The 25348-nt window shown below is 42.8% G+C and overlaps 1 protein-coding gene across 3 annotated transcripts in view; it reads right to left on the bottom strand.

Annotated features, from left to right (window-relative positions):
- agps (alkylglycerone phosphate synthase) overlaps positions 1–23809 on the bottom strand; it is a 28816-nt gene extending 5007 nt beyond the window's left edge. Inside the window, exons 1-22 of one of the 3 annotated variants that reach the window (XR_007113849.1) lie at positions 23596–23809; positions 20228–20317; positions 19058–19148; positions 18847–18967; positions 18665–18739; positions 17616–17687; positions 16673–16752; positions 15084–15164; positions 13811–13936; positions 13436–13544; positions 9941–10068; positions 9408–9459; positions 7964–8040; positions 7743–7855; positions 6111–6180; positions 4581–4642; positions 3672–3761; positions 2394–2493; positions 2247–2304; positions 1910–1999; positions 634–733; positions 487–544 (exon numbers count right to left, since the gene is read on the bottom strand). Coding sequence is in view for 2 of the 3 variants with exons in the window: in XM_047600768.1 (XP_047456724.1) it covers positions 2247–2304; positions 2394–2493; positions 3672–3761; positions 4581–4642; positions 6111–6180; positions 7743–7855; positions 7964–8040; positions 9408–9459; positions 9941–10068; positions 13436–13544; positions 13811–13936; positions 15084–15164; positions 16673–16752; positions 17616–17687; positions 18665–18739; positions 18847–18967; positions 19058–19148; positions 20228–20317; positions 23596–23789 (1789 nt within the window). In the remaining variant the exon portion in view is untranslated. The remainder of the gene's footprint in view (positions 1–486; positions 545–633; positions 734–1909; positions 2000–2246; positions 2305–2393; positions 2494–3671; positions 3762–4580; positions 4643–6110; positions 6181–7742; positions 7856–7963; positions 8041–9407; positions 9460–9940; positions 10069–13435; positions 13545–13810; positions 13937–15083; positions 15165–16672; positions 16753–17615; positions 17688–18664; positions 18740–18846; positions 18968–19057; positions 19149–20227; positions 20318–23595) is intronic. The other 2 variants (XM_047600768.1, XM_047600769.1) reach the window with 2 other exon arrangements.
- Between the last annotated feature and the right edge of the window lie 1539 nt (positions 23810–25348).

The raw sequence follows: 25348 nt of genomic DNA, 5'->3' as shown, positions 1-25348 counted from the left end.
CCGCCTTCAGGAAAAATTGTGATTTAATATCGCAGCTGATTCACTGCATACTGTTTTTGACAGGCGTGATGAATAGCCTGAAGTGATGTATGAAAACAGCGAGGCGGATGGCAATATAGATAAGGCAGCCGCTTCGGTTAGCCCTGATGGGGGCCCGGAGTTGTTTCGCCGCCATCCCCTGCTCACGTTTCATTTGGTCACCGCCGAAATGAACAAACAGCCGAGTCAGAGTCACACGTCTGAGGCGCGGGAACAGATTTTAGACGCGTGAAGGAAGCGATGAAAGATCCCCGAGCAAACGCACATTTGCGAGACCACTGGCTGCCTGCTCGGCGGTACGGAAGAGCTCGCCGTGCTGTCAGCGCGGCTCGGTGCAACCTATTCTCATAAACTGTAAGACGCAAATATCAGCGGGATTTTTGTGCATTATGAGCGCACGCTTTTTGAAAACCATTCCAATATTCCAGTGTAAAAATCTTTGGGTACCTCCATGGTGATGTGACAAGCTCCCTCCATTGGCAAGGATCTCCTCCCTAGCTGCATGCTGGAAAACAAACAAAACCCGTTTTTTTAATGCTATATGTTCTGATATACGGACTGTTAGGACGCAGATAACAATAAAACTGCACCTACCTCCACTTGTTCATACACGTGTATTGGGTCGCTGAGTCCTCTGTAGTTGAAGGCAAAATAAAAGTAGACACAGGCACCAGCGTCATACGTCTGAGTCACCCTGCAACAAACAAAACACGTGTTTATTAAATGAGCAGGAAAAAAGAAAAAAAAACTTGAGTCGTCCCTTTAGACATTACTCTTAAGAGCAGCGTTTTGTCAAGGAGCTCCATTTTTACACAATAAATGCATTTTATTCGTCCTTTGTAAGTGGAAGACAAAGTGATGTGGGAGGTTTGGCTTTCCTCAGCGAACCTCTGACCTCAATTCCATTCACGGTCACCAAAAGGCGGAGGCATCGTGGAAGCCCTGTCACCTTTGATAACGTAACATTATCAGGCATTAAAAGGCCATCAAAATGCTTTTACTTAACCGTCCGAGCCACACCCAGGTGAGAGGACGGTTCAGCTGGTGAAATACACTGTTGTGATGCTCGTGCGGCTGCTTCTAATCGAAGCTTGAATTCAGGTGTTCTGTGATAACCTTTTTTTTTGTTGGGAATAAAAAATGCGTCTGCTGTTTGCATATTCTTCCTCTGGCCCCGTTTCCCCCCGCGGTGGAGCAGGGTGCCGAGCCCTTGTTCATTTGACATGGCCCATCACCTGGCATGCTGACTGCTCTGGAGGTTAAATGGACAAATCAATCATGTGACAGACTGCAGCCGGGAAATGAATGGCTGCAGCATAATCAGGCGGAGGCCTAATCTGTCCGCAATCTGTGAGCAGCAGCCTGGTGCTCCTCAACCAGCTCGCCGTCTGTCTGTCGCAGTGTCCGTCTGTCCTGTCTGCGCGGCTCCGGCTAACTCAACGGGGGTCGGACTGCATGCTCGGCGCTCTCTCGAGGTGGCGAGTGAAAGGCCTCTGAAGTCGGTGATAAATGGTCGATTTCACACTTTTTTTTTTGTTACTTGTTTGAGTGTTTAGTTTGAGTGAATACCACAGACACAGCTTTTCAAATGATGAAGCATCATTTCTTCATGTTTTAGCGACAGGGGCCCAACTTCTTTAACATTCTCATTATTATTACTTTTAAATTAACCATAAACTTCTAAAAATGGCATGTTTCTTGAGTAAGAATTAATCGGACTGAGACTGGACGCCAAAAACACAGGGTAGATATGCTACAGCTGCTCTTTTTAGTATTTGTTCTACATGACGTAGGCAATGTGGGACTGTGGAAGTGTGTGTGTTATAATGAGACACAGCTTATATTAAAAACAGTTGCTTCTAAGTATTACCTGCACGTGGATAAAGGTGGAAACTGAACTCCTCTATCTTTACACTCTCGGACGATGCGGGCCTTTACATTCCTGCAGATGTCCAACACCCTGGAAATAAACAAGAAAAATAAAAAAAAGAAGAATTTTCAGGTAGTTGTGCATTTAAAACATGGCCGTGATGTTGACAGTTCTACATAAATAAATTGGTGGTGCAAAATTATTAAAAGTCAGCGCGGCTCGGTGCAACCTATTCTCATAAACTGTAAGACGCAAATATCAGCGGGATTTTTGTGCATTATGAGCGCACGCTTTTTGAAAACCATTCCAATATTCCAGTGTAAAAATCTTTGGGTACCTCCATGGTGATGTGACAAGCTCCCTCCATTGGCAAGGATCTCCTCCCTAGCTGCATGCTGGAAAACAAACAAAACCCGTTTTTTTAATGCTATATGTTCTGATATACGGACTGTTAGGACGCAGATAACAATAAAACTGCACCTACCTCCACTTGTTCATACACGTGTATTGGGTCGCTGAGTCCTCTGTAGTTGAAGGCAAAATAAAAGTAGACACAGGCACCAGCGTCATACGTCTGAGTCACCCTGCAACAAACAAAACACGTGTTTATTAAATGAGCAGGAAAAAAGAAAAAAAAAACTCGAGTCGTCCCTTTAGACATTACTCTTAAGAGCAGCGTTTTGTCAAGGAGCTCCATTTTTACACAATAAATGCATTTTATTCGTCCTTTGTAAGTGGAAGACAAAGTGATGTGGGAGGTTTGGCTTTCCTCAGCGAACCTCTGACCTCAATTCCATTCACGGTCACTAAAAGGCGGAGGCATCGTGGAAGCCCTGTCACCTTTGATAACGTAACATTATCAGGCATTAAAAGGCCATCAAAATGCTTTTACTTAACCGTCCGAGCCACACCCAGGTGAGAGGACGGTTCAGCTGGTGAAATACACTGTTGTGATGCTCGTGCGGCTGCTTCTAATCGAAGCTTGAATTCAGGTGTTCTGTGATAACCTTTTTTTTTGTTGGGAATAAAAAATGCGTCTGCTGTTTGCATATTCTTCCTCTGGCCCCGTTTCCCCCCGCGGTGGAGCAGGGTGCCGAGCCCTTGTTCATTTGACATGGCCCATCACCTGGCATGCTGACTGCTCTGGAGGTTAAATGGACAAATCAATCATGTGACAGACTGCAGCCGGGAAATGAATGGCTGCAGCATAATCAGGCGGAGGCCTAATCTGTCCGCAATCTGTGAGCAGCAGCCTGGTGCTCCTCAACCAGCTCGCCGTCTGTCTGTCGCAGTGTCCGTCTGTCCTGTCTGCGCGGGCTCCGGCTAACTCAACAGGGGTCGGACTGCATGCTCGGCGCTCTCTCGAGGTGGCGAGTGAAAGGCCTCTGAAGTCGGTGATAAATGGTCGATTTCACACTTTTTTTTTTGTTACTTGTTTGAGTGTTTAGTTTGAGTGAATACCACAGACACAGCTTTTCAAATGATGAAGCATCATTTCTTCATGTTTTAGCGACAGGGGCCCAACTTCTTTAACATTCTCATTATTATTACTTTTAAATTAACCATAAACTTCTAAAAATGGCATGTTTCTTGAGTAAGAATTAATCGGACTGAGACTGGACGCCAAAAACACAGGGTAGATATGCTACAGCTGCTCTTTTTAGTATTTGTTCTACATGACGTAGGCAATGTGGGACTGTGGAAGTGTGTGTGTTATAATGAGACACAGCTTATATTAAAAACAGTTGCTTCTAAGTATTACCTGCACGTGGATAAAGGTGGAAACTGAACTCCTCTATCTTTACACTCTCGGACGATGCGGGCCTTTACATTCCTGCAGATGTCCAACACCCTGGAAATAAACAAGAAAAATAAAAAAAAGAAGAATTTTCAGGTAGTTGTGCATTTAAAACATGGCCGTGATGTTGACAGTTCTACATAAATAAATTGGTGGTGCAAAATTATTAAAAGTCTGAAAAAGGCAAGAGGCCAAAAAAGAGGAGGAGGAGGAGGAGGAGGAGGAGGAGGGGGAGGAGGAGGTGGACAGACTGACTAACATGACGACCATTGTGAGAGAGATTCCCACTGGTGTGGAAATGGCCGCCAGTCCTAAGCATGTGCAGCCGTGTGTGGAGTGTGGAGGATGGGGAGGAGGGTGGGTAATGAGCCAGGCACATATGCTCGCCTCGGTGCCTGATCTCTTGGTCTCTCCCGTCAGGCATATTACACAACAAGGAGCTGCGTGTGCCTCTGTTTGTTGTGTGGAGAGAAAAAAAAAAAAAACAACAACAACAGGATAATGAAAACATGTTGAAAATGCAGATTTAACCACACGGATGGCGAGGTGAATACGTGCCTCACGTTACATTTCCCACACAGCGTTAGAGTCGCAGACCTCTCTCCCCTGTATTTGTTTGTGTCAGTAATGGCGGGTCTGTAGGTTGAGGAGACAAAGCCTCCACCAACGCGGAGCCGTTTAATGGGCGGAGAAGGCAGGCATGAAGGTGAATGTCAAAGACGGAGGCAAAGGGAATGAAAAGAAAGGAGGGGAAACCGGAGCGAGAGAAAGGCGGAGGACCCTCTCAGGGCAGAGCGTGTGGGAGGTGAGAAAAGAAAAATGTGTACAGCTATTTAACAGAGGAAAGCTGGCGACTCATATCGGTGTGTTTACCTGTCCCAAGGCACAGAGGTTTCAAAGGACTCCCCGATCACGTAGTAGTCCATCCCCAGGTCCTGGTTGGGATACAGCACATTAGTATGCTGATATATTAAAATCCTTTACATTTACATGCACAAAACCAATCAAGACACACAGCTTACAATGCTTCTACATGCACTGTAGTAACCTGGTTCCTTAATTACATGGACATGAAAGCAGCAGTCGGTCAAATACTAAAAACTGAGCAGCTTCTGATCCTATTTTGAAATCAGAGGTGCTTAATTTTGACTTTATTAACTGGAGCTGAAATATTCAGTCAATCAACTAATTACCACCTCTTTTATTCTTTTAATTATTCTTTAAGACATACGTCTTCAACAGGGCAGGTACGGCATGAGGGTCACAAATCTTTAGTTGATTAAACGTTTTTTATATCTATTTTTTTCCTATTTGTTTCCCAACACAAATTTTAATTTCTCTAAATACATATTAACATGAATCCAGCATATTTTAGTAAAAGGATAAAGGGTTGGCTTAATACTGAATGCAAAACGTAATAATAATAACGCTAATAGCACTAGGTCGAGTTTAATATAGAACATATATAGTAGGTAGGGGGGCTCTACTTAATCTCTCCATCAGTTTGTGGGTCCTTGGCCTGAAAAACGCTGCTTTAAGAAAACTAGTAAGCTAGGTCAAACCAAATATTCTATTTTAACTACTGACAGATATCCTGCAGAGCAAAGGAGTAATGACTCGTAATGACTGCTGTTTTATTACTGTTAACGTTACAGGGGCCTCATTATTATTGATAAAGTTGCCACTTCATTTGGGATTTGGATCCTTTCTTTACTGCAAACATTAGTATGAAATTTAGTCAAACGTTCAGCTGAGGACACTGACTTGGCTGCATTTTAACAGCTTTAATCAGACAACAACAAAATAAAACTGCAGATTAATCGCTATGTGATCTTTCTTTTTATCTCACTACGCTGCTGTCACGGCTCTATTATATTCATCAGAAGTCTTTGCGCTCCACATGCCTACAGATAAAAAAGCGATTTGAAACGTGGTTAATTGGATGCGCTGGCCAACACTGGCTTTCTCCAGAGAAACCTTGCTGGGAAAAGGGTTGGCACTCATTGCAGGAAAGTTCTTTGTATAAAAGGCTTTAAATATATATATATATATATATATATATATACATATCAGAGAAGAAAGGCGTCAGTAACCTGGTTACTAAAGGGTATGTAAACGCCCTGCTTGTTGATATGTTTTTGTGATGATCAGAAAGGCCTTTAACAGAAGTGACCTAAGTCAACTCTCCATTGTCATTCTGTCTGCAGCCGCTGTGCTCTCCTACCTCAGTGTTAGACACCCTGACAACAACTGTGACCAGATCAAATCAAAGACCTCCTGGGGTCATATTTCGCCGCCTTTCTTCGTTGCTCACTATCCTATCCGCTGTCAAACCGCAACCTCCCCGCCCGCCCCACCTGCCCATCATCGTTGGGGAGAAAAAAAGCCAGAGGAGTGACCCACCCGGAGGTAAGCGATGACGAAGGTCAGCATGTAGCCCCTCTGCCCATTGTCCTCTCCAGCTGCCAGGCCCCTATAATAAGACAACAGGGTTAATATTTAACAGCTCTTTTCTTTTAGCTTTGTCGGTCGGACCGCCCCCCCCTCACAACAGCTGTCTCGGAGTCCGTCAATTCAACAATGTACAGATCAATGACGCGACGCTCTGCGCATCGTCGAAGGGTCAGCCGCACATCTATCACCTGCAGTGGGTAATCGCATTTTCATCTACCACCCAAACTAATCAGGGCAAGCTCATTAGAAAATCGCTATATTGATTTTCACCCTTCTTCCTGTTTCCCAACACCAAAGGAAAACATTCCCCACCAAGCCTAACCTTAGTAATTCATCACTGGCACTTAATCTGATGGGAGATCACCATTTATTTGAAATAATGCAATTACGCTGAGGATGTTTCATGTACAAAACTGACGAGCTTTTTATGGCTTAATTGCTTTTTATCACCAGAGCAGCAGTCCAGCTACCTACAGATCTGGGCACGGAGCCATTCAGTAGCACTGTGGAATATAATGAATATGCATTATCTAGGAAGAAATCAGTAGCACCGCCTATGGCGGATCCCCAGTATGTGCACTGTTTAAACTGGGCTTATACTGAGAGGCTGCTTTCACACGTTGAGCTGGGTGATAGAGCGAACACATTCCCTGTAATATTTATTTTAGCTTTAGTGGATCAACTCTGCTGATTAAATGCAAATATAATTTACATTTGTGTGCAGCATATACTGTATAAATCCCCCGAATTGATCGTGGAAGTTTTCCACGATCAATTCTTAATAAATCCAATTATTGTAATCAAGTTTTTGTTCAGATTTTGTCTGCATTTCTTTATTTAAGAAGGAGCTGCCGAAATATTTAACACAAGGACAAAGATGGCAGAAAATATAGATGAGCTACTGATTAAATATCGCTTTCTCCTTTCTCTAGTTAGTGGGGGGAAAGTATGCAATGCAATTTCCACACCAAGTTCTGTTCATTTTTTTTTCACTCACTCATTTAAAGTAAGCACAGACTTCTTACTTGGGCTAAATCAGAGGAAAAAGGCGTTGAAACCTGATACTGTTGACACAATCGCCGCAAATAACACTATTGATCATAAGAACTAGGTGGATAGCATAAAGATGAACTCGGACTGTGTCATTGTAAGGGGTTTAAAACTGGCTCAAGATAGAGAGGTTCCCTCTCAAGCTGGCAGGTAACTGATCTCCACCGTAGTCCTCATCGATTGGCCGCGTGATCAATCACTGCAGCGGAGCACTCCCCAGCTCTGTCCCCTTGCCCTGTGCAGTCCTGAGGGGAGCTGCACGCTGCTATCACTACCAACACCACACCTTGTTTAACATTAAGACACGAGGACATCCACAGGTGATCCATCAGTCCACGCAGGGAAGACTGCATGTGAAGTGTGCTTTTCTATTCGTTTCCCAACTACTGCATCGTGCAGGGTTGAATAAAGTCACGTTAGGGCCTGCCAATCATGTTTAAAGAGACTTTTTATTTCACATTTCTCTGCTTTACCCTGGCCATGGCCTTTAATTGATCTTTCCTCTAAGACAAGAGAGCAACTGCTACTCACCCAAATTTTGCAGCAATATCATAAACCTGCTTCTCGTGCTGCAGGACCTTCTCACGGTCTCCTTCAAACAGCAGGGTGGCCACACACAAGTGGTTGGGGTCAAAGCCCTTGAACTGAGAATTAAGAAGGCATACACATTTGTCATAAAAAAATAAAAAAAAATATTAAAAAAACACCTGCAGGAAGAAACTGGTCACGGTCACGTCTGATCGTTTTTTTACCTTGGTGATGTAAAACTTCTTCAACCCGTCCAGAAAGGAAGTGAAAATTGAAGATACTTGAGGCTTCAGGGCGTGACCTGTGAAAACATCAGATAAGGCAGCTCTGTTTATTCACACAAAAGTGGGCCTCGAAAAACTGATGCTGCTTTTCACGCAACGGGCAGAGCCCTGCTTCTGGTCTGCATCCTCCAGCGCTCAGAGAGGGCGAGCGAGTCAAATTTATTTGGGGTTTCAAACAAAAGGAGGAAAAATAAATGGCAACATTTGAATAACTTTACAACTGGCCAGTGGCTGCTGGCGACAGCGGCTATAAATCAGAGTGTTTCCGAGGGGAAGTGGGGTTGACACGGCGATATCCGTCTTCCTCACCCGTACTTTTTGATTTATTCCTGATCGGACGCACAAAAGCGCCTGTGGACAAGTGAAAATGAGGGGCTGGGGCCAATGGGATGGTTATCAATCACAGCGGGGAAGTCATGGGTGATGTCGCCGAGACTTAACAGTTCATTTATTTCCCCCCATGCTCAAGTCTCTTCATCACTTAGTGTCCTAATTGTTTCCATTCCAAAATTTGATTGTAGGTCTAAAGGTCTCTCGCAGCCATCATAGCCGTTAATTAAATACTCAAAATCCTGGGAGAAATTTACACCTATGCTGGGCACAGCTTTACTTTTAATTCTCCCCTCTGTGGTTTGGTCGGTTTTCTTCGCATCAACACATCTTACTCCTAACTGCAACATTCCCATTTTTCATCTCATGTGTCGAGACAGGCGGCGCTAAATTGTACTTGTAGTCCCAAACTGAGCAGAACACGTGAATACATCAAATTACTCAACATCCAACATGATTTAAAGTGAGGACAGGCTGCTAATAAGCCCAAGACGGTATCATAGAACCATGAGTTTTAGTTATTAGTATTAAAAAAAAAAGAAAAAAAAAAACCTGGTCGCTTCATCTTCCCTACTTAATGCTGGGAAGTGCCTACTCTGTGAAAAGTGGAAATACAGGGGAGATAATGAGATCCCTGGAGACTGGGGAACTTTACAGAGATCTCTGGCAATGCCAGATGCATTCCTCTAGACCTTAAGAAACAACATCATAAAACTCCAGCGTAACTACTTAATTTTGGCCAGGGTTATTTTTCATTATGCTACAAATCTTTGTCTGTGTGCGCAGCTATTCTTCCGCAGAAATAATAATCAATTTATCAATTCTGTGCTGTAGTGGATGCCATTAATGCATGCGGCAAAATTGCCATTTATCGTTAAACGAAAGAGCAGCCAACGATATTGACAGAAAACGCAGCATGAGAATACGTAAAAGTACGACTATTATTTTCTCTGATGACAACCAGGGCGAATTACGTTGTTGTTGTGCAGCTGAGATTCAACATAATGCATGAAGAGAGACAAAGCTTTATTGTGAACGATCACACAAAACTTACCAAATTTAAATTGTTCATTATCCATGAGCCGTATGGATGCTGGAGCGCACCTCTGAGTGGGGGAAAAGAAAAAGTAGCTTTTTATTAGTTTGTTTGCAAATTCATGCAAGAATTTGGGAAATGACTGAACAAAAGTAAAGTCAAACAGTATTTATCAGCGCAACGGCTCTGAAATTTTGGTTTCCGTGTCCTGATTTCACACCACTAATGGATACAAAGCACTACCTTACTAGAGGGTTAAATAAGGCAAAATGACATCAGATACCTAGTTGGGATACAGCGAATACGAACTCAACAGTTACTGCATCGCCTCAGGCGTCTAATTACAGCTTTCATTGTGTAAAAGCTGACGGTTGTTGTTGCTGTTGCTGGGTCAGATTACTTCAAGCAAACAGTGCATGTATTTAGCCCACAAACGTATTTAGATTTTGTAGGAAAGTACCTGAATGTGCTTACTGTAGTACCCGTACATTAAAAAAAAAACATCCAGGATGTGAATGAAGCAGCAACAAATTACAACACAGTAACGTTACCTGCTTGGCCACCTCTCGGAGGCAGGCAACCCCCTGCTCAAAATTAGGGAACACCACAGAGCCGTACTTCTGGTACTCTGGGATGGGACGGATCTTCATCGTTACCTCGGTAACCACACCCAGGGTTCCTGCGCAACATCACAGAGAGAGAGATTATGAGCAGAACAAAAAAGAAGTATATCGGTTCCCACAACTTATACGACCCGAGCCTCTCAGAGCGGAACTCGAGACCGTTTTACAGGGCTCTGGTACGGGTCCCAGGGGTCGTTCGCGTGACCTTTGTCTCACGTTTCACCCGGTGGATCTGGTTTTCTACCACACACTGGGGGACAACAAAGATTTATCAGCTTAAGAGCATGAGGAAATAAAGCAGGGCTCTATCAAAGGCAGCGAGGCCAACGGCGGCAACACATACACAGGTAGGAGGAAACCTCTGGCCGACCTCACGACCCTGAGAACTGTCAGCCATTAGCTGCTGCTGCTGCTAAAGGGAGTCGCGTTACTTAGCTCGATCCAACACAGCTCACACGTAAAACATTTTGCTACTAGCGGCCCATAATCTGTAGGTGCTCTTCATTCACCTCATTGTAGGTGAATCTAATATGTTACCTGATACCTGCTGGTATTTATTTTACCGTGTTCCATATATATGAATAAACATTTTCCTTTTTCTTTCACCCCTGTGAAAAACAGTTTTCTTGCTATTGCATTTTTTTTAAATACAATTTTTTATCAGTTAATTTAACCAAGAAATGCATTTAGCTACAGCATAAAATAATAATAGAAGCAGACAATGTTCAAGTTCATTGTATATATCTGATTCTATTATTATTTCAGTCCGAAAGTCTAATTTACGTTGAACAGTTTTTCTAATTTTTAGGCTTTTATTCTCATTCTTATTTAAGCGCTTTGTTTTGCACCATTGAGCAAAGTGACCGGAGTCAAATTCCTTGTATGTGCACTCATACTTGGCCAATAAAGCTGATTCTGATATGTGGTTGTTGGGTGTAGATTAGAACCATTACAAGGACTGAAAGTCATCCGACTAAAATGCTACCTCTTGTTCCAATTACTTGTAAAATAACTCGTATTTGACGAAACAAGATGGCTCCTCGCAACAGCTACATTGTTTTTCATGACATTTAACGAACTGTAATCATGAAAATAACTGTCGGTCACAGAGTTATTCCCTAAACCAAGCCCATGTCTTTCCCCTCGATGCCCCTAAATGTCCCGTATAATTTTAATAGGCCGCGTGCATTTACAGATGTACACTCGTGAACGTGGCCGTACTCCATTAGGAGGCTTTGTCAGCCTGTTATGGTTGTTAATGAGCCCTCTAATGTGACACTACATGCCACATGCTGCTCCCTAGCGGCCTCCTGGAAAACATGTGACTCCATTGGGTCTCGCAAGAGAGGCTCCTCCCTCCTGACAGGGAGCAGGAGGAGCCGCTGATGAGGGAGGGACTGTTTGCAGAAGGGGAGAAAGAGAGAAAGTGAGGGAGCGAGGACTGGAGGGAGGCAATAAGAGCGGTGAAGAAAAAGACTCTTGGGACAGATGCAATGCAATGAAATGCTGAAAAGCAGTTTAAACCTTTTTTTTTTTTTTTTTGCCGTGACTATCGTTATTAAACAAACAACATTTTGCAGGATTAGTCTTAGTGAGCATTAGAGAGGGGCTATTCACAACAAAGAGTCACCATGAAAACAGAATGAGAGTTTCTGGCATGAAAAAAAAAAATAAAAAAACATCTGTGCAGCCACATTGACCAAAGCGAAGCCACCACCGAATCAATTTTACAAGCCTGAAAATTAGATTAGCATTAGCTGGCTCCATATTATATTCTCCACGGCTGAGAGACGTTTAAAAGAGAAACGGATTATCATTGATCATTCCAATCATTCTTTACATTGGTTGTAGCTTGGAAGGGGAGGGGGGAGAGAAGAACTGCTTTGCATTCAGACTTCTTCAAGGTCACAGAGATAGGCAGACCTGTTGTTGTGCAGAGAATGAGAAGCTTGAGGTTTGTCTGTAATTTCTAATAAAATGGATGCGTCGCACTTAACATGCAGAGCGCAGATGAGGGTTTTAGCGTGACGCCTTGCTGCTGCTGCTGTTGTTGTTGCTGCCGCCGAGGCCTGCTATCAGACTGCAGGATGGGGGTTCTTTGGGGGAGGAGGTAGATAAATTTAATGAGCCCATGTGCTGGCGTGACCTCTTAGCCCCAGCGTCAGGCCTCCCAGAAGAACATGAGACGTGTGGTCCTGTCCTATCTCTGCTTTGTGCACCAAACCCAGCAGCAAGCTCATCTTTAAATATATTAGTCTTATAATAATAATACATATTATTCTGATACAATGCAAATATGTTCTAAATCTTTTTTTTCCCCCAGACATTTTAAGATGCTCGATCTTCTCAAGAATCTTTTTATTTATTCATTTGCACAATACAACAAGCCAATGAAATTAAAAACATCCAGAAGATGCAGATTGTGTAGATGAGATCAGGAAACCCTTTGGAGTTATTTGTTTATAGAATTAATCTCGCCTCCTTACTTCAATGCAGCATTAATGGGCTGTTCCACCGACCAGTGCAGAGGTGAGGGTTAAGTCCAGAAAAACATCTGCTTTTTTACATGTTTCCTGATGTTATCAGGCGAACAGCAGAACTGGTCAAACATTAACGACTCAGCAACAAAGTAAGTAAATAAAGCCTGGATGTGCATTGCATTTAATGCACACAAACTCCAAATTCTCACCTCAAGTGAGTCAGTGTGTTGTTATATTTGGAAAACGGATTTTTGCAGCAAATTCGCTTTTTCGTGCGTGTGAAAACATGCCAGAAAATAGATTAACACTGATTATATTTTAATGAGATAATAAGTTTTTCACGAGGTCTCAATTATTTTACATAGCTCTGACTTTCCTCATAACAATCCTCCGTGTGTCATGACCAGTTTATGCAGGTCTAAGCAGACAATCGCAAAAGCGGCTTTAAGGGTATTTGCGATCTTCTTTGAAACGTGTTTGTTTTGTTCTCCTGGTGTGCACTATGTACTGAAATCACTTCTAATGAGTACAAATAGAGACTTCTGCATCTACCCGCGCCCAGTCAGGGAGCAGATTGCTGAGTTTTGTAGGTCGAATATAAAGTTTGTATCCACAGCTGTTTAACATAGCGATGCCAAGAGTCTCTGAACCTCCTCATTATGTCGGGGGGAACCTGGCATATGGCAGTATTCTCTGTGGGCATTCACAAGGACAGGGCGCCACAGATGGGGTGCAGAGGACACTTGCTGGTTCCTAACTAACACGCGTCCGGATCCCTTTCCCACCAACGCTGGTTAATGTGTAAGGAGCGCGCAGCATGAGAACTGCCCCGATGTTGCCGTTTCATCCCGAGGATTACACAGACGTGCACACACAAGTTGACACGACTGCACATGTGCCCACGTTTGCAGGTGTGCCGAAATCACACGAGAAAGTCACAAACCTTCCGATCCCATGATGAAGTGGTGGATGTCGGGGCCCGTGGACATGCGTGGGCCCTGACAGCTCTTTTCAATCACACCCTGCGGGGTAACCATCTTTATGTGGACAACCTATTCAGGTGAAACACACACACACAAAAAAAAACAAAAAAAAAAAAACATTTAGAGCCCATTTCAAAGTCATACAAATAAAATAATTTGAATATTTCCATGTTTGCCACATGAGTGAATTTCTGCATTTATGAGGTGCGGTTCAAGTCCACAGAAAGGTTTGCTAATAATTTCCCTTATAATTACTGTGCAGCAACTCCTTCGCCCTCGCCGCCTGCACTGAACAAACGCGTGCAGGGAGGTAAACGGGAGGGCAAGCGACTCACCAGGTCCTCAATGTTGCCATAGATGTTCTTCTTCATGCCTGACGCTCTGGTTGCTACCCAGCCCCCCAGGGAGCTGAACTCCATGGAGTCAGGCTCATGCCCCGTACAGTAGCCGCTCTCATTAAGCTGGGATAAAAAAAAAAAAAAAAGAAGAAAGCGAGCATATGTTTGATGTTGTCGCTAAAAGCCAGCCAGAAATCTTTTGGAAAACAGTGATGCTGGAAACCCACAAGAATGTTTTAATAACAAGCAAAAAAGAAAGAGCAAGCGAAGGGGAAAAAAAAAAAAATAATTGCAGCTCTGTTGCTGCATTTCACTGCTCTAGTTATAAAGTTAAAACTCTGGTTTTATGGCATCATAGATTTTTATAAAAGACTAAAATAAACCGAGTGGAAAGAGCACACGGAGGCTAAATCACATAGTCATCTGGCAGTGCCAAACTGTCTGTCTGCAGCGCTGATCTCATGCGTAACATAATGGATTTATACTTGACACTTGCACACGAGGCTTTTTTACAATAATATTAGTAAATTAAAATGACTTTTACATGTCTAAGTAAATCTGTGAGTTACACAGGCTCCATCGCCGGCTACTAAGACTGGAGCATCTTTAGTTTCAGTGGATAAGCTACTTCATTTGCTACGTGGCCACAACACAAATGTGCTTTTGAGGATGTTTGTATGTTTTGCTATTCAGCCCTTAGACATTGAGAGGAATGTGTAGGTCACCACAAACCGCCCACAAGGCAGCTGTAGCCCTGAATCATAGCATCTTTAGGTAGAACATTTAATAGAAGTAGTAATAATAAAGACCTTTAAGTATACCAACAATGCCCACCCCCCAACCCGAGAACCACGACGGGCGAGTCAGGCCTCGTTTTATCACAGCCCTCCTCTGGAAGGCAGTTCATGATGCGGACCCATCTGCTCTAGCAAACCGGCCCAGTCTGAATGCAGAGGTGGAGGCTGATTTAGATGCAGCTCACGCATTCTTCTACATCAAACGGCCGCTCCTTCTCCATTTTTCTGAATTAGCTTGATGGTGCCATCTGCTCAGGACCACCGTCTCACTCTCTAATCTCTCCCCCTTCAACGCTCCGCTCCCGTCTCGAGCTCCTTCACCGAAGCCCGTTAGATCCGCCGGGCGAAGGTGACCACTCGGGTGGACAGCCTCCACGCGAGTGGTCACGCGAGCTCGGCCGCTGGCACGACGGTTTTTTAAATTAGCGTGGGCTCTCTCAGTGAGCGAACGCGGACGGTTGGGCAGCACTTACCAATCTCTCCAGATCCTGACCGACGATGCCAGCTTCCACATGGGCGGTTAAATTCTTCTCGTCAATCCACAGAATGCGGTTCTGTTACAAGCAAACAACAACATATAAATTCTTTGTGCGCAGTAAAGGAAAAAAAAATCTTTCTCATGCCATTTATGAAACCACTCCTGTTAAGAATATATCAAGAATGTAAACCTGCCTACAGCTGCTGCTTAAAATACTTCAGACATAAACACTGCCCTGAAAGGCAGTCCGTGGAGACAGTGTGTTGACATTTTGCTTACAGCACAGAACGGTTTTCACCAGAACGTCCGAGGACAAAAGGCGAAAGGACGGAGACGACAGTCAACAGCCTCCTCGCGGTTCACATCCACTTCCAAATATATGCCTCTTAATTAGGCTGCTATGTGCGTGGCCTATCCCTACCTACAGGAGGCCACCTCGTACCTGCCATCAATTATTCCGCAGAGGTAATAAACTTTACGTTCCTACCGCACTGCTCCTTTCATGTGCTTCCATTGGAGCCACCTCACCTCTGACCCCTGACACACAACACTGGTCACTGATGTCTGTGGCACCAAGCGCAATGAGCGGTAGGCTAGCAGCGTCCAGACAGCTTGTATATCACCTCAGTGTGGCTCAGGATCAAAGAGGTGTACTGTACTGCTTTTATATTACACCCAATGAAACGTTTTCGCTAATGGATGGCGAAACACTCAGGACGTGTCCCATTCAGACACTTAACCACCTCCTCACCAACTCCACCAACTGTGGATGCAATTACAGATTTTTTGTGAAAATGAAATGAAATTTTTTTCCCAGCGCCCAAGGTTATGTCTTCAAATGAACGTTTTCTTTCTCCAAATGTATCAATTTACAGTTGCATTATTTGATTTTTTTTTTTACTTGGTAAAACATATTAAATATTGATTGGATTTAATAGAAATTAGGAAAACTAACAAAAAAATATGTAAATTTATAAGACTGAAATTGCACAATTTCCCCAGACAATAAAAACAATTGTGGTGTTGACTGCCATTAATGCAATATTGCAAGAAACATTACAATCACGTTTAGCAGAAAAAAATGAAAGTCCACCAGAAACACATAGATACTCTGAACTTATTTTAAAAGCTCCAACTCACACATTTTTAAGTTCAATAATAATGTGTTATATTCAGTGAAAGAATCTTTTTCTATATTTTGCTTTGACCAAATGACGAAAGATAAACATTTACCCCATAAAAGATTAATAAGCATCAGCAGAGTAGCCCTGCAATTACCAGCGTTAAAAAATATATCATCTTAAACCTGAAGCAAGGCGGTGCCACCGTACGTTGTGTAATTTGAGTTGCATTTTATTATATTATATTAATGCCATATTTTATGTTTTGTCAATCAACCTTTTCATATGTGAGACAACAGAAAAACAGAAACACAAGATCATTACCACACTTTTCAATAACTGGGCATTTTAGAATAATAGTTTAATTAATTTTGAATGGTTATAAAATAAATAAGTAAACGTATTGGATAGTAAATGACTTGGCTTCAGTGTTCATTGGTGCAAAATCCAGGCGTTTACGTACCATCTGTGAAGTATCCAAAGAGACAATGGAGCGTGTTTCCTCTGGGGGGCACTCTAGGGCGCTAGAAACACTAGTCCCTCCTGAGAGAGAGAATAACACCCGTTACAATAGACCCTCTTTCAGGCCAGACATTTTGACGTGTACCAGTAGGGAAAGTACAGGTGGAATTAATGACTGCTCAGTTAGATTAAATGCTCCATGACAGTGAACCAACAAGCACAAAAGCAAGACCTCCCCTGAGTGGAATGCAACCATCATTAATTCACCTGTGAGTCCTCTGCTCACAAAGGGTGTAAAGGAGTTACAAAGGAGGAGCTTTCAAATATGCGACTGCCTTGCACAGTTTACTGGCGTATGTAATAATGAGGACTGATTATTTTAAAAAACAAACATATTCTTAATGTGGAATTAGATTATTAGAATCAGAATCAGAATATCTTTATTGACCCCAGGAGGGAAATTACTTTTCGTTACAGCAGCTCCTGCTCAAAGTGTACCAGTGTTAAGAGCAAAGAGCAATGTATTCTCAGGGTGCAATTTATTACTGTACACTCGTTTCATTGCTGAAATGATTGACTTTTATTGATTGCATAATTTTCACAAACTGCTGTAATAACATCAATTTTTTTCAATTACAGTATAGTTAATAGCAATGAGTGACAGGAGACGGAAATGGGTAATTTACTTTTACAAGTGCATCATATGCTCTGGGTGACAGACACATAGGATACTTGCTATCATTATTTTCTTAACGTTAAAGTAAAAATACACACGGCAAGGCATCAAACTCTAACTCTAGAAGTTACAGGACATTGTTAAGGACAAAAAAAATAATAAGCACGGGATGAAAACAGATCGTAAAGATCATAAAAAGTGTAATCTAGTAGATATGGTTATGTGGAAACTAATCGTGTTGATAAACGCCTTTTATATCACGACTCACCTCCATACGGTATCAAACACACGTTGTGTTTGGTCGCCAGCTCCACAATTTTCACCACATCATTGTGACAGCCTGCGAAAACACAAAAGACCGTTTTTTAAAGATCAGAGGCATTCATGTGTTTTAATTTGCCATCTGCTATTACATGTAAGAAAGATAAAAGAACAGATAGAATAGATCTGAACACAGAAGTCAATATGTATGAATCTATATACTGCCTCTGTCATTAGAGCCAGCAGAGAGGTATATTTTCTGTTTTGCCCGGGGCCTTTTCTGAGACCGAGTCGAGGCTGCCCGAAGCCACGCTCTCTCAGGTGGGATGTGCCGGATCAATACAGACGTACTTCAACCAACCGCGGATCCCACATCCATTCACAGCAGAGTGGCGAGCGAGTGGGAAGAGCGGCACCTCCGCGGACGCGCCCGACTGGCTTCGAGTGCTTCGAGAGGAGGCTGAGAAACGCTTACATTCTAGTGCGGTCTGGCATCCAATTAAATGCACAGCTCTGGCCTACGTATTACAGTTCAACAAATTAACATCCCCTTAAAATACACAGCTTGACTTAGAGGGACTACTGAGGAATGCAAATAGCCATTAGATACGTGGTGAAAGGGTTGCGGGGCGGTAAAAAGTTCACGTTCTGTGCCAGCGTGGAGGAGAATATGCCTACAGTTGCTCGGTGATTTGCTGCCCATTTGGGAGGCTGCTAATCAAGTTTCAGCCATCAGTCAACACTCATTTGCATGATAAAATAGTGCCAGCCATAACAAGAGAAAAACCAATCTCCGAATCATAATTCATGGGCGTACTGTGCACGGCCAGACTGTGGAGTATTGGGTGTCAACCGTCCTCCCCCTGACGCTTCTTATTAAGCCTCCACTCATACATATTAATATCCCAGGCTCTGCAGAGATTAACCCTTTAAATCACCTAAGTCGGTCGAGGGATCGGCCGTAGTACGTGGGAGGAAAAAAGAAAAAAAAAAACAGACAGATGGGAGGAAAAAAAAAGGAAAACATGACAGCGAGCACGTGGCTTCTGAACTTACTTGGCCACACCACCATATCTGGGACACGACCAAGTTTCCCCTCCCTGAGCGCGAAGATCTCGTGTAAGCAATGGCCTATGAAGAGAATTGACACAACGCAAGAGCACAAACGATTTATTTTCGTTACAGTTTGCAGACATCAACGGATTCTCAATTCATTTTTTTTTTTTCCTTCGCCTTACCGTGGCCACGAAACACCCGGTCTTCTGAGTCATGCGAGAAGGGAATACCTGTGGATTTCAGTTCCTCTATGAAGGCGTCATTTAGAGCGGGAGGCGGTACGGCGCTGTTATTCAGAATGGGCTGAAACAAAACAAAACCACTGTGGTTTTTGGTAGCTGTGACCAAGTGCCGTGGATTCCCCTGCAACAAGTAAACACGTGTCGCACTCACCGTCGCTGGGCTTTTGTGCTGCAGATTGGCGCCAAACGTGCCTTCAAACCACTCTTTGAGCCCGGGGATGATCATGCCGCTCAGTCTATACCTGGATGGAGCAAAGGGGGACACGGTGTAAATTAAAAAAAAAATGACGAGCTAAGTCTCATTCATTACCGATTCACAGGAGTGGAAATTGAAAAAGTCTAAATGCTTGACTGGGCTGATACGTTTGAAAAAGCATGTCTGTGTCTAATAAGACTAGAGGGTTGAGTCCAGTGAGGTTATTAGACGAGCAGAGCAGCAGCGACAGCGCTGCATGTGTGATCACATTCCCCATCCCTTGTATAATTGAGCTGCTGGCACGGACTGGGGCAGCCCATAAGGCGGATGTGGTGCGCTTTAGTTTGAGATACTATCAAACATACGTTAGAGGAGGAGAACATCAGGTTATGCGAGTCGTTGCTTATAACACAAGTAGCTCTTCAGATGGGATGGGCAGCTTCTGGTAAGTGCTTGCACAAGAGGAAGCAATTTCCTATGCAACATCCTGTTCAGCTCGACTCATTACCCGAAATACATCCTCGTTTACACTGAGCCGGTTCTTTATGTTGCCAAAAACAAAACCCACCTTTCGCTGCGCTCTTGTCACGGGACGAACAACGAGTCAAAAGAGCCATTGTTTCTCCTCTAAACTGAAACTATACTCTGTGCAACTGAGGACAAGAGTCTTTGTCTCAGAAGTCCTGCAGTTACTTTCTAAAATAGATCTTTATTTTCGGTGTAATATGATCTATTTTTGGACGACGGGAGAAGCATATCTGTTGATGGGCAACACAAAGCTGGTGAGGACTGAAAATCACAACCAGTGACCTTCTCATATGACAATGACCGGCCACAAATGCCAACCACTGGGTGGCAGTAGCACCACATTGTTGTGAGCGTAGGAAGGGGACAGCAACTGATTTTATAAGCTGGGTTCAAAGACAGGGGGCTGCAAAAAAAAAAAAAAAAAAAAACCTCAGCGCATAAGCTCAGCCTCAAGACACACAAACAGAATGAACGCTGAAGCTTTACGCCGTGTCTAATCTCTGCCTCTAATCTCGTGTTAAACAAGATTAGAGGCAGAGAATAAGATGTAGTACCGATAAGAAAGTGATTAGCAGTCTGGGATATATGACACTTTACCTTTTGCCAGTGAATTCTGCTTGACCTTTCTTATTGAAGAGGAATCTTGAATCGCTGTATCCCCAGCCATTCCATTTCATAATCTCCTGCCTGTGGAAAAACAAACAGTGGCACATGGATATAAAAAAAAAAAAACGCTTAGTTTAGACAGGAACACGGGAAACTATTATAAGAGGATGTAAAATAAATGTGAAGATTATTTCTGTGGTGGTTTATTCTTAAATTATAAAAGAAATTGCAAATTCCTTCACGAAAACTTCATATATGAACTTCCAGACATATCTGAATATATATATCGCTCGTGTGCCTCATTTTATTCGGTTATTCACAGCATTTCTGTTCATCCAAAGTAAGGCCGACTAGGAGCTGGTGAATTTAGGGAGGCAGCAGTCGACCGCACCTACAATTTTCCCTGGGCGCTTATCGCTACCAAACTCTCTACACACAGGCTTGCAAAGACACTGCTCATACAGTAATGGAGAAGCCATATATTCAAACAAGATGAATATCTATGAACAGAGAGAGTCCAGCAGGCGCCTCTCACGCGTTCTTTTCCGCAGCCAATTTCAACACTGCACAGTTTTTTATCACTATGTCCAAATGTGCACTTAAAAATCCACTTAAATGGCAAATAAACACCAGCCACACATTCTGTTCTTTGTCGCACAAACAGGAACCACGTCTGAGAACTACGCGGCAAACTCTAACGGCATTCCCTCCCAAAATGGCTGCGCTTGCTATAGAAAGGAGAGTGGCCTTTCTCAAACGAACGAATTCTGTTGTTGTTTAGAGATATTTCAACGTACCCACCTGATTCACGGGCAAATGTTATTCTTCGAAGTCTACACCGTACAAACCTTAACCTCGCTACAGAAATAACTCACAGCTGAGTTGTGACGGGATGCTAACACAGCAGAGTAAAGGCCATTAATAAGATTAATACCTGCCAAAACTGAGTTTTCAATAAATTACAGGTGACTGCAGAAGTGAGAGGAGAGTGACACTGAATCACTTTAATAAAGCCTGAGCTCCACTGATAGGCTGTGATACCTGTTGAGAATACTGAATAAAATTGTATCAATAAATGGAGCAAGTGTTTGACAAGGTCACTGGGTACAGACTACTAATGTCCCTACTACAGTAACCAACAGACTTTTTTAGGCCATTAGCGAGGTAGTTTAAGTTCATTTAATAAGCAGAGTATTTCTACGCTCAAAGAGGGATTTGTCCTCTGTTACTCCTCCTGAGATTTCTTATTGGTTTTCCCTTTAAAAGTTTTCTTTTTTGCCAAAATCTGGTCTCAGGATAGAAGACCCTGATTAAGGCCATAAGACGAAAAGCATCAGCCTAATAAAGTTATATTTACTCTTTAAGTGTTGCTGCAATCTTGACCTTTCTACGATATCTTTCCTTCCTCCTTGCACCCTGATAGCAGGGGAAGTCGCGTCACAAATACAACTTTTTATAGGATGGACGCCGCCGAATGCTTCACAGACGATGAGGCAACTCTCTGTGAATTGATTAGATAGCACACATCTAATCTCTTCAATTGTCAAGACCGTCAGTCATCCAGGTCATGAACTTGACTGAAGTTTATTGAAGACTATATAATGTCCGCTTATTACAGGTTGGCACTGGGTGTTTAACAGGCCCTGGTCGAAAGAGCTTAGGTGGGCACAAACCACATACGCTAAGAAATGAAAGCCTAAGCGTTCCATCGGTTGGTCAGAGCTGAAGACCGCTCTTCTATGAGTGGTGAGACGTCTTTAGGAAACCTCAAGCAACCTTTGTTTTAGACTTCTAATTTTAATCTAGAAATTAATTGAAATTTAACAGCAAAACATACCTGTGTCAGTCAGTGGTTGTAGCATGATTCGATTTAAAAACTGTGACGTCTGGTGACCCCACATGACCTGAAAATCACAGCTTCCGCCAAAAATATCACTTACCTATCCATGCAAGACGTACGTGTTTATGCACAACAGCCACAAGGCCAAGACCTTATCTGACATGTAGGGTGAACTTGAGCTTTACCACACAGTTGGACTAACCTTGAATTGTCACAAAAAAAAACTTTTTACTAGGTATAGAATTGTTGTAAAGATGTAATTATTTTACAAAACTATTATTGACTAATAATAACAACTAGTTCAGTGAAAGGCAACTGGTTCAACTTCTGGCAACTTCCTCGGTTATAAGCTACTAATGGGGTGCACCACCGTTATTGACTCACCATTCACCTGCAACTGGAGAAATTTGTTCCGGATTTAAGAAACAAACAAACACAGCTCATCATCAGTCCATCAGATCTGAATAAACCACTTGGATGAGTGGAGAAACATCTTCCAGAAAACTCAACAAGTGCCTTTGTTTTTCTTTTTTGACATACCATGACCTGGATGACAGAGAACCTTCGCCAGCATATCGACTAGTCCAGAAGACATAATATTTTAACACGTTATCAGTGTGTTACTGGACAGAACAGTACGTGATGCTTTTTTTTTTTTTTACAAGGCTAAATACTTGTGCTGATAGTACTAGTTGGTGTTGTGGTCACAGGCTGACGCTAGATGTCAGCACAGCGTGGAGGCGCTTCTCCAACAGGAAGTAGGCTGCCAATAGGTTGAAAAGTCAGGCCACCACTTGTCCTAACCAATCAGATCAGCAGAGGGAACAGAGGTTTCACTGTCTCCTCTGTCAGTTGTTACAATGAAGCTACGTAAACGTTAACCAGCATACGTTATTTCCTGAGTTAAGATATATAGGAGAAAAAAAGACCGGCTCTTACGATCCACCCGCACTGGCAATGATAATTAATCAATTAAAAGTGCAGTTACTATCACTTATACACTACGCATTCCACGTATAGATGGTGAATAGCACAGAAGTTGCATAAAACGTGAAAAAACGACCCCTGACAGTTAAAAGTTGCAGTGACTAGTGTTTGATAACCGATGTTAAAATGTCGCCACTTCGATTACACTACTTAGTTAGTTATGAGCAGCAATGTCGACACGTATGTGAAGTATTTACCGCCTCGTTGACACTGAAACTGTATATTATGAGCTGCAAGGAGAACCACAGCTGACCAACTTTGAGAGAGTCGACTACACTAAACTCCTAAACCTAGCCGCACCCACATTGGAAATGAATGGCCCCTCTGTAGCCTAGAAACGTTAGCTAACAGGCTAACTAAAAATCAGCTTTAGATGTGTCTCCGATATTTTTTTAAATGTTTGGAGAAGAGATGAAAGCCAAATGTGTCACTGCACGCCACCCAAAATGTGTCTCCACTAATGTCTGAGTTGATAACGAGCAAAAGCCACAGAGGATGGACCCTTGTCCACCGCTCCATCACAGCCTCGTACCTCCTCCTCGGCACCGTCTTCTCCTCTCCGGAGACATCGGGCTTGCTCCCGGGGGCTTTGCACTCCCAGGCTTGGACAGCCGAGTCATCGTCCGCCGGTCTCCGTAAGTGACCGGCAATTACGCTGAGTCTTTGCTGTGCGACCCGCTGCCTGTCGGAGCTGGAGCCGCCGCCGCCGCTGCTGTTGGACGCCATGCTGCTTCCGTGTTTGTGAAGGGGCTGGGAGGGAGGGAGCGGATCTGTCAGAGGTCAGAGCAGGGAAGGAGTGCTGCTTCAAAGTTCGTAGGAAATACCGCACTCCGTGTGCATGAATTACACAAAAGAAGATAAAAATTTGTGTTTTTATTAGGACTGTTTCACTCTTGAACACTGCAGTATAATTATACCTTTATATCATATGTATATTAAATTCTTAATGTGTGCAATGTTAAATTATCATGAGATACTCCGTTTAGCCTTCCTTGTGACAAAAGTATTGTTATTGTATTTTAATTTGACATTTGACGTAACATTGATCTTTATTTTTTTAATGTGATTTTACATTCCGACTTGCTAAGGGTCAAACAGTCCACCCTCAATGACGGGTAGCCTAATTATAGAGCCGCTAATGGAAATTAGTTGCACCAATTTCTAATTCTTACGGAAACAAATAGTCTAAAGTAAGTTTCTGGTGGGTTTTCCCCCCACAGAGTTTCGCATTTAAACATCAACTTTCCACCAGTCCCACGGAACCGAAGAAGCTACTCGGACGACCGACGAAACTACTTCTCAAAACTTCACAAGTCCAGTTGCCTGTTTAAACTCCTTTTGGATTAAACACTTACTAGTTTCAGCTGTTTGAGTGTAAGAACTTTATGTTTTTCTTTTACCAAAATTGTAATAACTGACTGTTTGAGTTTAGTTCGGACAAAAAAGCAGCGGAACATAAACTGCACATGACTCAGTAATTAGTGAAATAGTTTCAACCTTTTTTCAATTCTGTTTATGAAATTGCATGCATGATTGTCGGAGCAAACATTTCTGTCTGTAATTATGGTAAGGTTTATAATATGCGTGTCATTATTTTGTTTCTCATTAATCTCTAAATCATTGGATTTCATATGGTTACACAACTGACACGTTTTCTTCTTTCTCGGAAAAAATGAGCCTACGAGAGGCACCTGAATGCACCATTTAAAGCATTTCCCAGCATGCCTTGCAATGTGTGACTGGTTGCATATGCTCTGGTGGGACTGGAATTTACAGTCAGTCTGGGTAAATATTAAGACATAACAAAAGGAATCCAGTCCTTATAGTTTTCTGGGTTAGATATTCAACAGTTTACAAGGTCAAAAAAAAAAAAAAACATGGGCAAGAAAGTTGACAGGTTATCAAACCTGTGACCTAATTTCTTGCTTAAACATGTATGTTATTAATTAAATCCGCTATTTAAAACGCAAAATATAAAAATGAATAGATTGAGACTCGTCATCTTCAGTTGCATTGTGTCTAAAAATCTGACTTTATCTGACCTTATTGCTGCACCGTTATCACCTTTCCAAAATTCCGGTGTGTAAGCTTTGAGGTGTAGTTGTAAAAACAGTGCATAGTGTGACAGCGCTGTTTACCTTTCTGCCTCACCTCCATTCAGTCACCTGACCAGCATGACTAGTGTTTCCATATGGCACACAGAGCTGTTCTTTAAGTAATTATTTGAAACAAAGTCGGAGAAAACGACGGCCAGCACACGGAACACAAATGAAGCGTCGTCAAAT

This window comes from Mugil cephalus, chromosome 12 (assembly GCF_022458985.1).
Source record: "Mugil cephalus isolate CIBA_MC_2020 chromosome 12, CIBA_Mcephalus_1.1, whole genome shotgun sequence".
NCBI classification, from domain to species: domain Eukaryota; kingdom Metazoa; phylum Chordata; class Actinopteri; order Mugiliformes; family Mugilidae; genus Mugil; species Mugil cephalus.
The sequence above is the reverse complement of the archived record's forward strand: the minus strand, read 5'-3'. Positions and strand labels throughout refer to the sequence as shown.